This window comes from Bos grunniens, chromosome 16, assembly GCF_055505025.1.
Source record: "Bos grunniens cultivar Pamir isolate PY7600 chromosome 16, Bosgru_T2T1.0, whole genome shotgun sequence".
Lineage (NCBI taxonomy): Eukaryota > Metazoa > Chordata > Mammalia > Artiodactyla > Bovidae > Bos > Bos grunniens.
In genome coordinates this window covers 892,676-906,911 of record NC_141180.1, presented here as the reverse complement: position 1 = coordinate 906,911, position 14,236 = coordinate 892,676, and the positions used below count along the sequence as shown (strand labels likewise).

General features: G+C 52.4%; 1 protein-coding gene across 8 annotated transcripts in view; it reads right to left on the bottom strand.

Moving 5' to 3' along the window:
• Nucleotides 1–14,236, bottom strand: part of PPP1R12B (protein phosphatase 1 regulatory subunit 12B) — a 167,377-nt gene that overhangs the window by 37,761 nt on the left and 115,380 nt on the right. For 2 of the 8 annotated variants that reach the window (XM_086343016.1, XM_086343018.1), the window contains one exon: nt 9,203–10,923. The exons of the other annotated variants lie outside the window; for them this stretch is intronic. In XM_086343016.1, the coding sequence (XP_086199142.1) occupies nt 10,870–10,923 (54 nt within the window). In that variant the 3' untranslated portion in view covers nt 9,203–10,869. Of the gene's footprint in view, nt 1–9,202; nt 10,924–14,236 lie in introns of those variants that run through there. 8 annotated transcript variants of the gene reach the window in all.

Below are 14,236 nucleotides of genomic sequence, written 5' to 3'. Positions count from 1 at the left end.
TGCTTCCGTACCTTGGTAACTGCAAATCATGCTGTTATGAACACGGATGCGCTATCTTTCAAATCCGCGCTTCTGTTTCTTCTGGGTGCATATCCCGGAGCAGAACTGCTGGGTCACATGATAGTTCCGTTGCCAGCATCTCGCTTTTCACGGTGGCTGCGCCAGGTCACACTCCCGCCAATGGTCTGAGTGTGTGGGGGCCCTTTCTCCACGTCCTCATCGTCTTGTTTGTGTTCTTTTCAACAACAGGAGTGCTGAGAGGTGTGTGGTGATGCCTCACTGCAGTCTTAGGTTGCCTTTTCCTGGTGATTAATGATGCTGGCCATCTCTGTATCTTTTCTGGAAAAATATTCAGGTCTATTCAGGTCTTCTGCTTGTTTTTTAATTGAGTTGTTTTTATGGGGCGTCCCTGGTAGCTCAGCTGGTAAAGAATCCACCTGCAATGCAGAAGACCCTGGTTCAATTCCTCGGTAGGGAAGATCTGCTGGAGAAGGGACAGGCTACCCATTCCAGTATTCATGGGCTTCCCTGGTGGCTCAGATGGTAAAGAATCTGCCTGCAATGCGGGAGACCTCGGTTCGATCCCTGGATTGGGAAGATCCCCTGGAGGAGGGCATAGCAACCCACTCCAGTATTCTTGCCTGGAGAATTCCCCTGGCGGGCTGCAGTCCACGGGGTTGCAAAGAGTCGGACGTGACTGAGCGACTAAGCACACAGGTGATACCTCTCTGTGGTTTTAGTTGAGATTTTCCTGATGACTAATGATGTTGAACATCCTCTCATGTACCTGTTGGCCATCTGTATCCTCTCTAGAAAAATGTCTGCCCAGGTCTTCTGCTCGTTTCTAGTTGAGTGGTTTGCTCTTGTGAGGCTGAGTCGTATAAGCTGTTTATACATTTAGGATGCTGCCCTTCATCAGTCATGTCGCTTGGAACTATTTTCTCCCGTTCAGTGGACTGTCTTCCTGTTTTGTCGATGGTTTCCTTTGCGATGCAAAAGCTTTGAAGCGTAACTGGGTCCCCTTTATTGCTGCCCGTCTCCTCTGCTTCAGGAGGCAGAGCGAAACATTCATAAAGGTGGTTTGTTCCTCCATCTGCTTGTGTCATCTTCCGCTTCCTTCCTCGGCCTCTGCAGGACGCAGGGCTTTTGCCTCCTCAGGAAGGTTTACTCCCAGGCATTTTATTCTCGTTGCTGCGATGGTAAATGGGGTTGCTCCCTGAATTTCTTTATGATCTTTTATTGATAGTGTACAGGAATGCAAGAGATTCCCGTGTGTTGATTTTCTGTCCTGCAACGCTGCCAGCGTCACTGAGCTCTAGCAGTTACCCGGCAGCACCATCAGGGCCCTGTGCAGAGTGGCAGGTTGTCTGCAACACTGACTCTCTTCCTTTCCAGTCTGGATCCCTTTCATTTCCTGTTCTTCTCTCACTGCTGCAGCTGGGACTTCCAAGACTATGTGGAGTGACTGGTGAGAGTAGACACTCTGGTCTTGTTCCCGTTCTCAGCTTTCAGTTTTTCGCCATCAGGTAGGATGTTAAGCTGTGGGCTTGTCATAACCCGCCTTTATCATGTGGAGCTAAGTTTTCTTTCTCCTCATTTTCTGGAGGCTTTTTTAATAAAAATTGGATGTTGAATTATTTCAAAAGCTTTTTGTGCCTCTACTGAGATGATCGTATGGTTCTTATTCTTCACTTTGTTGACGTGGTGTATATCATATTGTCTATGGATACTAAACCATCCTGGGAAAAGTCCCACTTGATCACGGTATATGATTCTCTAAATGTATTGTTAGATCTGGTTTTCTAGTATTTAATCGAGAGGTTTTATAATGTGTTCATCAGCGATACTGGCCTGCAAACGTGTGTGTGTGTGTGATACCTCAGTCTGCTTTGGTATCAGGGTGATGCTGGCCTCACAGAGTGAGTTGGAAATCCTCCTCCTTCTGCAACTTTTTGGAAGAGTTTCTGAAGAGGAAACCAGTCCTGAATATTCATTGGAAGGACTGATGCTGAAGCTGAAACTCCAATACTCTGGCCACCTGATGTGAAGAAATGACTCATTGGAAAAGACCCTGAAGCTGGGAAAGATTGAACGCAGGAGGAAAATGGAACGACAGAGGATGAGATGGTTGGATAGCATCACCGACTGGACAGACATGAGTTTAAGTAAGCTCGGGGAGTTGGTGATGGACAGGGAGGCCTGGCACGCTGCAGTCCATTGGGTTGCAAAGAGTTGGACACGACTCAGAGACTGAACTGAAGAACAGGTGTTAACTCTTCTCTAAATGTTGGTAGAGCTAATCCGCCTGCCAATCAATGTAGAAGTAGATTTGATCCCTGGGTTGGGAAGATCCCCTGGAGAAGGCATGGCAACCCATTCCAGTATTCTTCCCAGGAAAATCCTGGGGACAGAAAAGTTTGGCGGGCTACAGCCCACAGGAGTTCAGAGAGTCAGACACGATGGAGGCCCCGGAGCACGCGCACGCGCACACACACGCGCATGATGCCATCTGGTCTTGGACGTTCATCTGCTGGGAGTTTCTGAAGTAACTGATTAAACTTCATTATTGGTAACTGATCTGTTCCCGTTTTCTGTTTCTTCTGAGTTCAGTCTTAGAAGATGGAACATTTCCCAGAATTTGTCCATTTCTTCCAGGTTGTCTGTTAACAGCACACAGATGTTCGATAGTCTCTTATGATCCTGTGTATTTCTGTGGCGTCAACTGGAGTTTCTTTCTCATTCTTTGATTTGGGCCTGCTGTTTTTCTTGAGTCTGGCTAAAGGTTTGTCAATTCTGTTTATCTTTTCAAAGAGCCAGTTCTTCTTACAACAGTTGAATTTACTTATTTTTGGCTATGCTGCACATCGGTGTTCCCTGGCTAGGGTGCCTGGGCCTCAGCAGCTGTGCTGTGGGGCTTATGCCCCGACCGCGGAGCGAACTCGAGTCTCCTGCACTGACAGGTGGATTCCTACCCCCAGACCAGCAGGGAAGCTCTCCCCTCCAGTGCCCCAAGGCCTGGCTCTAGCTGACGCGTCTGTCTGGACGACTCTCCCTCCAGATGTCTTTGTGGCTGACTTGCTCACCTTCTTCAGCTCTTTGTTCTGCTCTCAGTCAACAAGATTCATTCCGACTTCCCACCTGGCAACAGAGCGTGTCCTCTCTCCACCCAATCCTCTTCATGCAACTCCTTCTTTTTCACGCCGTGTCTGACATTTAATACTCCTCGCTGTGCTTGCTCTTTCCCACCCGCCACCTCTGCCTTCTCCCTGTTGAAGGTCAGCTTCACGAGCTCAGGCTCTCTGTTGACTGTTGCATTTCAAGTGCTCGGGACAATGGATGTTAAGTATCATGTACTCGATAAATACTTGATGAATGAAAGCATACAGCTGATTTTTAATTCACTGTGGTCCTCAAGATACAACCCCCCATGTGCCTGGTGTAGCTACCAGAACAAGCTGGCCATTTATGTTCTCCAAATCTTTTATGTCCTTCAGATGATTGCGTTTGTTTGACATAACTAGTTTCTGAGAGAGGTGTGTAAAACTCTGCAGCTCTGATTGTGGACGTACTATTCATTTGCTACCCTGACAGCTTTTACTCTACGAATCTTGAGACCATGTTTTCGGTGTCTACCGTCCATTATTTGGTAACCCCCTTGTGGGCTGCTTTTCACAATTAAGAAGTATTTCCCTGTCATTTGATGTCTTTTGCTTAAAATTATCTTTTGATGGTTATTAATGTTGCCGTATCAGCTTCCTCTCGGGGAACATCTGCATACATCCCCCCATACTTTTATTTTTAACCCTTCACTACCGTTTTGAAGACAGCATGCAGTGTAATAATTCAACCTGAGTGTCTGCCTGGCTTTACGGGTAAATTCATGCTCATCAAGACTGTGAACACATTTGGTTTTGAATCTCCTACTTACTCTTTTCCCCTTTGCTCCTTTTCATCTCCTTTCCTGTCTTCCACTGGATGGAGTGAATTAATCTGAAAAATGTCCTACTTTCCCTCTACTGATGGGAGTTGTACCTTCTATTTCTATGTTATTTCAGTGGCTGTTCTTACGTAATGGTGTAATAGTTAAGGCATTTTTCCCTTTAGAAGTGTATGAAGTTAACCAGCCTCTTTCTGCTTAAAACTAGAACTGCAGGGCACTTTTACACCTTTAACATTACATCGCTTCTAGAATTCCAGATCCAAGTTTAAACATTAAGAAAAATTGGCTTTATCACCATGTTCCACACATCTTCTCTCTTCTGTCCCATTTCCCTCTGTGTTTGTTTTCCCTTCTGCTGAGAAACACGTGGTCCTCGTGCCAGAAGGGCCCATGGGCTGAGTCAGCCCGCGTGCCTGCACCGCCTCACTCTGTGCCTGCTGCGTGGCTGCGTCGCCGCGAAGAGCAGCGGGCTCGCAGCTGCTCCCCCTCAGCACGGCGGAGGCACCACACTGTCTTCTGGGGTCTGCTGCTGCCGATCTGACTACCATTCCTTTGCAATTTACTTGTATCATTAATGGCTTTTACTTTTCAAGTAACAGCAGTTCAGTTCCCCTAACATCACAAGTCAGAAAAAAATCAGTAAATATTTCCAAAGCTCAAACTCAAAATCAACTGTAGTGGAGGAATATTCCTACTGTTTGGAAGTTGTATGGATTGAAACTTTGGGTGTACTGGGAAATGAGACACGGAGGGCAGATGACTCTGACACGGTGATAAGCTTGGGCAGTAGCAGCCCCAACCGCAGGGCCTGTGTGTAAACCCTGCCTGTATCTCCCCGTGCGATCCACAGAGGAGGCCGCTGTCCCTGGAGCCAGACCGCGGCACTTCCGCCCCAGAAGGCGCCCGGCCCAGGGGAGGATAGCAGCCTGGAGCCGACGGCGGGCGGCCCCTGCAGCTCCCGGATGGCTCAGAAGCTGTGCCCACTCTGGGGCTCTGGACTTTCAACCTGTAAAATAAGGAAGTTGGGGTGGGATTGTTTCCACAGTACCTTCCAGAAATAACTCTGTGACCCCCAGTGTCTGGGGCCTCTAAGGGCCAGGGCGAGCATGCGGACGGTCCACACAGCAGAAACCGGCAGCGTTGGAGGGCGGGGCGCGGCCCAGACAGCAGCTTGCACTTCACTTCAAGCCTCTGCTTTCCCAATGTCTGTGCTGCCCAAGCACTTAGAAAAAAATGACAGAAGCAACCGGGGCTCATAAGAGCAGAAGCAAGCGGGGCACCCTGAGTCCCGCCACGGGAACACGGCCACCAGCACTCGGCGACTCAGTCCGAGGCCCGCGTGCACACGCTCACGTTGCCGGCGGGACTGTGCGGGACTGTGCACCGGCCCCTGCAGCGGCACCCCACACGCACTCACCCAGGGCTCTGTGCGGCCTCTGCAGCTCACTCGCCACCAGCGGCCCGACTCCTGTCTCTTCTCAGGAAACCCCCCAGAGCTGGCCGTCGGGGATGAAACACAAGCTGTGATTCACGGTGTCCACTGCGAGGGTGAGGCACCGTCTGCCTAACTGCCGCCACGACAAAGGACGTTTCGGTGGTTTTCATTTTCCCACTAACATAATTGCTAAGTGGACTCTGCTCTGTTCAAAAGCACCAAACAAACGCCTCCCATGTAACAGGCATGTGAGCATTTACTGAATAAACAAATGTTTATACAGCCACGTATGTATTATATAACCTCTGCTGAAAATGACTGCGTGTAACACTTCTCTTCTTTATCATATTTAGGACTGTTTCTAGAGACAGAGTCCCAAAAATGAAAATTCTGGATCAACTCGGGGTCTTTGATAGCTTGGCAATTTGCTTTCTAAAGAGAAGTATTAAAGTATTAATTTGTATTCCCAACATGAAATATGAGGCGATTCATCTCACAATCCTCTCAAACTGGCCTTTATCTTTTCCAAATATTTTCATATTTTTGTTGGTTAAAAAAATTCTACTTTATTTTGCTCATTTCCTTGGAAGCAAAGCTATGAGAAACCTAGACAGCATATTAAAAAGCAAAGATGTCACTTTGCTGACAAAGGTCTGCATAGTCAAGGCTATGGTTTTTCCAGTAGTCATGTATGGATGAGAGAGTTGGACCATAAAGAAGGCTAAGCACCGAAGAATTGATGCCTTTGAACTGTGGTGTTGGAAAAGACTCCTGAGAGTCCCTTGCACTGCAAGGAGATCCAACCAGTCCATCCTAAAGGAAATCAGTCCTGAATTGGAAGGACTGATGTTGAAGCTGAAACTCCAATACTTTGGCCACTTGATGCGAAGAACTGACTCAATGAAAAAGACCCTGATGCTGGGAAAGATTGAGGAAGAGAAGGGGATGACAGAGGATGAGATGGTTGGACGCCATCATCAACTTGACAGACATGAGTTTGAGCAAATTCTGGGAGATGGTGAAGGACAGAGAAGCCTGGTGAGCTGCAGTCCATGGGGTTGCAGAGTAGGACATGACTTAGTCACTGAATACCAAGTTTTGAATACAAGTGAAGTTACATATTTTTATTCATAGATGTATATTTGTGAACTAATCTATTTTGAAGTAGTTTTCTAGTAATAATTACAATCTAAATCAAATTTATTCCTTTAAGCTTAATTGTTGTTTAGTCACTAAGTCAGTACTGACTCTTCTGAGACCCTATGGACTGTAGCCTGCCAGGCTCCTCTGTCCATGGGATTTCCCAGGCAAGAATACTGGAGCAGGTTGCCACTTCCTTCTCCAGGGGATCTTCCTGACCCAGGGATTGAACCCAAGTCTCCTGCATTGGCAGGTGGATTCTTTACCACTGAGCCACCAGGGAAGGCCCAAGCTCAGTTGTAGCTTGCAGTAGAAAAGTATTTTGGGGAGGTAAATTCTAGAAGACACTTTCTTCAGAGGACTGACCTGAACACAGAGCAGGAAGTAGCTTATTCACAGAGCAACATGCGGTAACTCATGGTACAGTCAGGGTCGGTCTCCCAGGTCCTGCCCTGCCCCTTACTGTCGGGAAGTTCCGTTTCGCCTGTGATGTTTCTGGGGCGACGCTGTGCACCGAGGAGGGGAGAGCTGGGAGCCATTCTAGATGAACCCATGACCCCAGGGCTGTTTTCCACAACTGTTACCCTCCTGGGCACCTGGGAGCCTCAGAGACGGGCTTAGGTGCCGTCAGAGTCTGCAGAGAGCTAAACCTGTCACTCAGCAGGTGACTGCCTGTGTCCAAACTGTGGCTGGAGGCCTCAGGAGGTGGGAAGGGACAGGCTCGGATGGGAAGAGCTGGCAAGGGGCAGACGGGACCGTCATCTCAGGCTTTCTCCCCAGCAGGCCGTGAAGTGAGACCACAGGGAAGCTCCGTGGAGACGCTCCGTCCTCGACACTGCCCTCCGGGAAGTTCTGCTGCGTGCCCTGCAGCAGTGCGCTTCCAGGTGAGGACAGACGACACGGCTGCCTCCTGCACGACTCCCCTGCCCACACACTGCCGGTGATGCTCAAGAATTGAAAAAACGCTGCATCGACAAGGTGGGGCTTGACGGGAGGCACAGGGGTACCAAGAGGCACGCGGCCACCGGCAGCCTGTCCGAGCCGGTCACCTGACGCTTGACCCACAGGCCAAGTCCAGCCTGCTTCGTACGAAAAGTTTCGTCAGAACACAGCTACGCCCGTTCAGGACACGCTGTCCATAGCTGCTTTCTCGCTGGAACAGTGGCGCTGAGCGGCTGAGACGGACCAAGTGTCTGGCCAAGCAGACAATACGGACGATCAGACCCTACACACAAAGTCTGCTGAGCCCAGACTGGCAGCATTTGGTGCCGAGACGAAGACCAGGCTGCCCCCTACCCCCCGCAGGACAGGCCCCAGCACTTGCCTGACCCCCAAGGCCCAGAGTGCAGACCCCCCAAAGAGCCGGACGCTTGGACAGAGGGCGACCTTAGCGCTCAGGGACGACAGCCCAATGACCACCGAGGCGGTGAAGGTCTTCTCTGAGTCCCCCAGCGCCAGGCAAAGCTCCATTGTACGGCAGGCGCCCTTTCACTTGGTACAGAATATCCTAACACAGCATTTCCTTCTAGATGCTTCTCTAACCCGACAAAGATTTCAGGAATATAACTGGAGCTATAAGCTCCAGGCCCACACTAAGTGTTTTAGTTTGAACTATTAATTTGCTAAAGCGCTTTTTACAAGTCCTTTCTTTCTTCTCAGTAGCCATGGAAACTGGCGTAATTCACAGTGTAAGACTTGGGGCTGTCAGGAAGCGAAACCTCTGAAAGCGCAGGGAGCACGCGTGCTCTGGCCACCTGTGCGGACACCTGTGTCCCTCGAGCGCTACGTCTGGACAGAACATTACGATTTTCTATGAGAGAAATTCAGGCCCCTGAATGCCTGCTCCAATTCCCGAGTTTGCCTGATGGAAAATGGAGCTGGAGAAAACGAAGCCTGATAGACAGTGACCACGGCCCCACCAGCCCAGCCCTCCAGCCGAAACATCGGTCAGGGCCCCACCAGCCCAGGCCTCCAGCCGAAACATCGGTCAGGGCCCCACCAGCCCAGCCCTCCAGCCCTCCAGCCGAAACATCGGTCAGGGCCCCACCAGCCCAGCCCTCCAGCCGAAATATCGGTCAGGGCCCCACCAGCCCAGCCCTCCAGCCGAAACATCAGTCAGGGCCCCACCAGCCCAGCCCTCCAGCCGAAACATCAGTCAGGGCCCCACCAGCCCAGCCCTCCAGCCGAAACATCAGTCAGGGCCCCACCAGCCCACCCCTCCACCCGTAACATCGGTCAGTGCCTCAAGTTCGACATTCCTGCCGGGGCGAATCTATAAACACTTCCTTTGCTGAGAAAGAGCCGCAAATCCCCCACTAAGCTTGTTACCTCAATCATGGGGCTAGAAGGCTGACATTAGCTAGGCCTAAGCCATGGTTAAAGGTCTCCAGAAGAAATGAAGACTCCTGTAACTAAGGAAACCTCCAGACTGCACTGCACAGGGAGCAATTACCCTTGCGGGCTCCCCACAATCAAAGCCAGTGCAGCCTGACTCCATCCATGAAAGAGCTGAACCCGAGGGCGTTGAAGCCAGCCTCACACAAAACTGTCATCATGGTAATGACAGGGGCCCGGAATGCCCAAGCTGAAAACGATCTTCTTCTTACGAAAGCCATTAGCTGGTCTCGGGATATAAAGCTCTTAGGAAATACACTGCATGAAATTCACCGGAATGTTAAACAATCATCTCATTTGAGTGAACAACTTTATTTTCACTCTTTATAGCGGTAGGAATCACCTCTTGTAACAAACATTTTCTACTCCCCACCAACTATGACTATTCTGAAATGAAATTCTTAAGAGGTAAAACTCAGCTAAAATCACAAAAAATCAATAGTAAAACACGGAGAAGAGACAAAGGGAAATCACTGAAAATGAAGTGTGTTTCAATGTGCAAATCTGGGGCCAAGAACACCAGGAGGCGTCATGAGGCAGCCAGAGGTGGACCCCAGGAAGTGTCCTGAAGGCCCACGGCGGCGGAGATGGGGGTGTGCGGGGCGGGGGCTGCTGAACGACAATGTCCTCGCACAAGAGGCGATGCGGCTGGGGACGCGGTCAACCCACGTGCAAGCGGCTTCTCCTCAACCGACGTGGCGGACTTTTAGAAGCTCCCTCTGCCGAAAAATGTGAGCTCACACACAGAGTCAAGTCTGGCTTTGAACTCGGATCAGGGAGGCTTTCACCCCTGACTGTGCAGGGCGGCGGGCAGAAGCCCAGGGGCAGGACAGTTGTGTTCAGGGGCACAGGGAGGCCTGGCTTCCTCGGCCCCGCCCACGGACACAGGCACAGCATCTCGCCCACAGCGACCCCTACAGGACAACCTGCCCTAGAAGCTCTCGCACGTCTGTACGTCACATGCTTTCTGTAGCAGAGCACACGCCTGATTGCAGAAAACAAGCTGCAGCAGCGTTTCACACCTCTAACAGCGAGGTGCAAGGTCACAGGTCGTGACGAAACTGGAGGCCATGAAGGCGGCCAGAGGCAGGAGGGAGAGACCCGGTAAGTGGAAAGCTCGGAGGCTAAGTGTCCTCCCCTCAGCAACCGATGAACCTCCGCATCCCTGGACCTCTGAGTGGGGGCCACACAGACGCCCTGAAGGTCAGTTTACTCCATCTGACAGATTCCTGCCTGAGGCAGCATCCACTGACGTGACGGGGCCGCGGACCCCAGACTGCAGGGTCTGAGAGGAGTACACGTGCACTTTACTGAGCTCTGCTCGGCAACAGCGTGACCTAAAACTGATGGAGTCCTTAAAAGGAAAATGCCAAAAGAAACTTCTTAGGCTGGCTTCTCCAGCTTGGCTGGAGGCAGGCACAGACGTGACCCATATATAGACAACCCAGCAGCCGCGGGATCCTAAGAACTACGGGTGCAGAGCAGAAGCGCGTGGGGGGCGAGGCGGTCCCAGCGAGCGTGGCGGCAAGGCTGGAGCAGCCCCGCGGGCGGCCTGGACAGAGGCGCTGGCCGCCTCCCCCAGCGCCCCGCCCGCGGTCCCCTGCCCACACAGCCCTGCCCGTTACATCTGTCCCGGGAGCACTGTATCAGATTTCTCAGGGTTCGCAAGCCCTCTCATTCTGGGGACAAGCTAACTACCTTTTCCCTTTCTTCCCCTTCTTTTCCAGCTAAAGACAAAGAAGCTGAGGGAGGAAGATCTATATTTTACTATCTTTTCACTCAATTAAAAGGGAGAGTGGCTTGCTTAAAAAAAGATGATGGTGGTTTTCCAGTGAATGTGAAAAATACTACTTGACTACAGAAATAAGCTGTCCCGTCCGGAGCTTACCTACCGGGTCTCTAAACTTAGACGGTTGTTCTGTCTCAACAGCTCAGCTCGTCTGGGACATACTTTACCTTATTAGGCAATCGGGCCCCGGCGAGAAGGGAAAGCAAAACAGGCCTCGGCTTTTACCTAAAAGGAGAACAGCAAAGACATTACCCAGCGGGGGTGCAGACAGAACCCGCTGGGCGCCTGCCAGCAGATGAAGGGGCTTCAGCAGGCTGGGTAACAAGGCAGAGTCCTGCCTGACGGAGGGGACAGCGCCCAGCAGAGCGCCAGGAGTAAGGCTGAGGAAACTCGAGCGAACAGGAGGGGAGGCTGCCACCTACTCCAAGCGAGTGGGGGTGGCGCGTGCGTCTGTGTGAGTGTGTGCGCGTGTGCAGACAAGCGGGAAGGCGGGCGGGCACAGGAGCGGGAGGGCGGCCGGCAGAGCCTGGGGGCTGCTGAGCACACGGCACACACAGGCGCCCCGAGCTCGCCTTCCTCCCGGCTCTGCCTGGCTCTCCGGCACCTTGGCATTCCCTTTAAGCTTTACTTCTCAAAACCCATCAGGTCCACTCTCAGAGCACAGGCACATGCTGGAGCCGGGGCTACTTCTCTGACTCCAAAAAGTCCATCCTTTATGGATAACTTAACAGCCAACCTCAAAATCAGAGTGTCTTCAGGTCAGTGAGAGTATTCCAAGATTCAGAAAATAGTCTGAATGGCCGTGACTCATCTCTAGCTATTTCAGTGTACTAAGTGTTTTTCATTTCACGACTCTAAGAGGTCGACACTATCATCAACCCCGTTTACAGGCAAGGAAATGCAAGCATCTCCTGCAGAGCAGCTGGGCTGCTGGGCCAGGCCTGCGCTCCTCTCGCCGTGACACTGCGTCAGACACGCGACGGGTGCATACTCAGTTGCAGGGTCCACACACAGCTGTGCGCACTTCCCCTGGGGCTTCCTGTGAGCTCTAAGGGAGGCGCTCAGGGACCCCCGGAGCTCCAGGGGCTTGGACTCGGTGCTTTCACTGCTGGGACGCATCCAATCCCTGGCCAGGGCACCAAGGTCCTGCAAGCCGTGCAGTGTGGCCAATAAATAAGGAAAACAAGAAGTTTTAAAGCTCCCTTTGGTTCTAAAATCCCAAGCCTATGACTGTTGTTTTAGACTGACCAAAGCTCCAACTCACAAACCCATAAGGACCACCGCACAGCACGCGGGGTATGGCCAACATTCCATAACAACCGTGAGACTGTTAGAAGAGAGGAACTGTGTTGAGGAGCTGGCTGTCTGCAGGCGGTCTCAGACGCTGGCTCAGCTCTGCTTCCCTCTGCCTGGACCGACTTTGCTGAGTGTTACTACGTCTTTGAGTGTTCTCTGTTTTCCTTAAGGAGGGGCTTTCTTTGGAAAACGTATTTCTGGGAGCTCTTCTGTATGGAACTCTGATTTAGCCTGCGGATGGCTAGAATGGCACTTGTTCAGTTACTAAGTCGTGTCCACCTCTGTGTGACCCCAAGGACTGCAGCACACCAGGCTTCCTTGTCCATGACATTCCCAGCCGTCAAAGACCTATAGATGAGGTCGGAGACAGGCCGCGTCTCCTTCCCAGAAGCCATCAGGGGAGCTCCAGGAGCCAGCTCTCCACAACCAGAGGGCCTTCCCATGGGGACGCCCCCACACCAGCTGAGAGCTGGGGACAGGGGCCCTGACCCTGACCCTGAGCACGGCCTGCCCACGGCGGGCACCTCAGAGGGCTTGTTCCATGAGTGGAGTGGCTCCAGAAGACAAGGGACAGGAGGGGAGACGCGTGCAGTGGCTTCAGGTATAAGAGACACTCCCGCAGCCAAGTGGCTCCCAGAGCAAGTTTCATTTTCTGTTACAGCTTAGTTCAAAGCCTAACTTTGCTGGAAAAACCTCAGTTTGGGTCTCTCTCTGATTCAGTTTGAAAGTCTTAGACCTAATCGCTTACGCCTTCTGGAGCACTGGACCAACGTGCCCCTGGACGAGCTCACCAGCTGTCTCCAGCAGGGATCTCAGCGCCCTCTGACCAGCACTTCCTCAGCACGTCTCCTGGGCAGGCCTCGCCAGGAGGAGGCATCATCAGACCAATGGTCCACTCTGGATGGGACACTACGCTGCCGTTCGAAGGTCAAGTGTCATGATTTGTTCAGATGATAGCACATGATTTGCCAGAAAGCAACAGGGATGTAGGGGGAAAGCACCTTCCTAAGTGGAAGACGGGAATACCGCATCCTGGTGGACAGACACACGCCCAGGTTGGGGCAGCAGGGGAGCGCTCCCCCGGACATGGATCAGACTCTCACGCGGCCTCCGAGCCACCCTTCAAGGGAACCTTCCTTCCTGCGAGGAGGCACAATGCCACCAGCAACTCAACTCAAACACGGAACCTGCTCAGTAAAAAGACGACGATGGAGGAGTGAGAGGTGCACCTCCCAAGGGGTAGGAGGCCGGAAGGACGGCTGCATGACGCGTGGAGTACGGCCAACGTTCTGCAAGAGCTGTAAACGGGCATAATCTCCAAGACTGTGGATCGCTACTCTGCACAGCTGAAGCTCACACATACTGTGCGTTAATATACTTTAACAAGAAAACCAGCTAGGAACGTCTAGACTCACCCTCCATCTTCTGAGGGAAGGTAGAGGGGGTCGAGACTGAGGTAATAACGAATTATACACTTGATGAAGCCTCCAGAAAAACCCGAAGACCGTTGGGTCTGGAGAGCCTCTGGGTTGGTGTGAGAGATGCGTGCCAGGCATTGGCAGACCCACCTCCACGGGGCAAAGCTTCTGAGCCTGGAAGCCCTCCACACCCCACTGCTAAGCCTCTTCATCAGGCTTCATCTGTGTCCCTAAATAGGGAAGGGGAACCACAGGGGACGTGAGGTCGGCCCCAGCACAGTCACAGAGGCTCCTGAAGTGGGCCGGGGGCCGCCTGGAGAGCGCTCGCTCCCCGGGTGCTCTGCTGGCCCAGGCCTCAGAGCTCCCCCTGTGAGGCAAGGCCCCTCACTCAGGCTTTCTCTAACTTCCTCCCAGCTCCAAGGTGCCCACGTCTGGGAGGCGGGCAGCTTCCCTGCACGGACGTGGATTCCCTGCCACGTCACCTGCCTCCCGCCCGGCCTCCTCAGGCATGGCTCTTGCTCACCACGGCTCCGAGACACGTGTGCCCTCTAGTGATGAATTCAACCACACGTTGGAACCAGCCTGGGGATTGGGAAACAAGAACAGGGAGACCAAACAGCGTAAACAGAACAAAGGCAGGCCGAAGGCTCAAGTGAGAAAAGGTGCAGAGCCTGCAGGGCCCTGAGCACACAGCCCGCCCCGGGGCCAGGGGGCAGCCGCCTCCCTCGCGTCAAACCCAGACTCGGTTCGGCCTCACTTCCAAGATGAAGACAGGCGAGGACTTCTGGGAGGGCACCCGCCTCCCACGGACAGCCATGCAGACC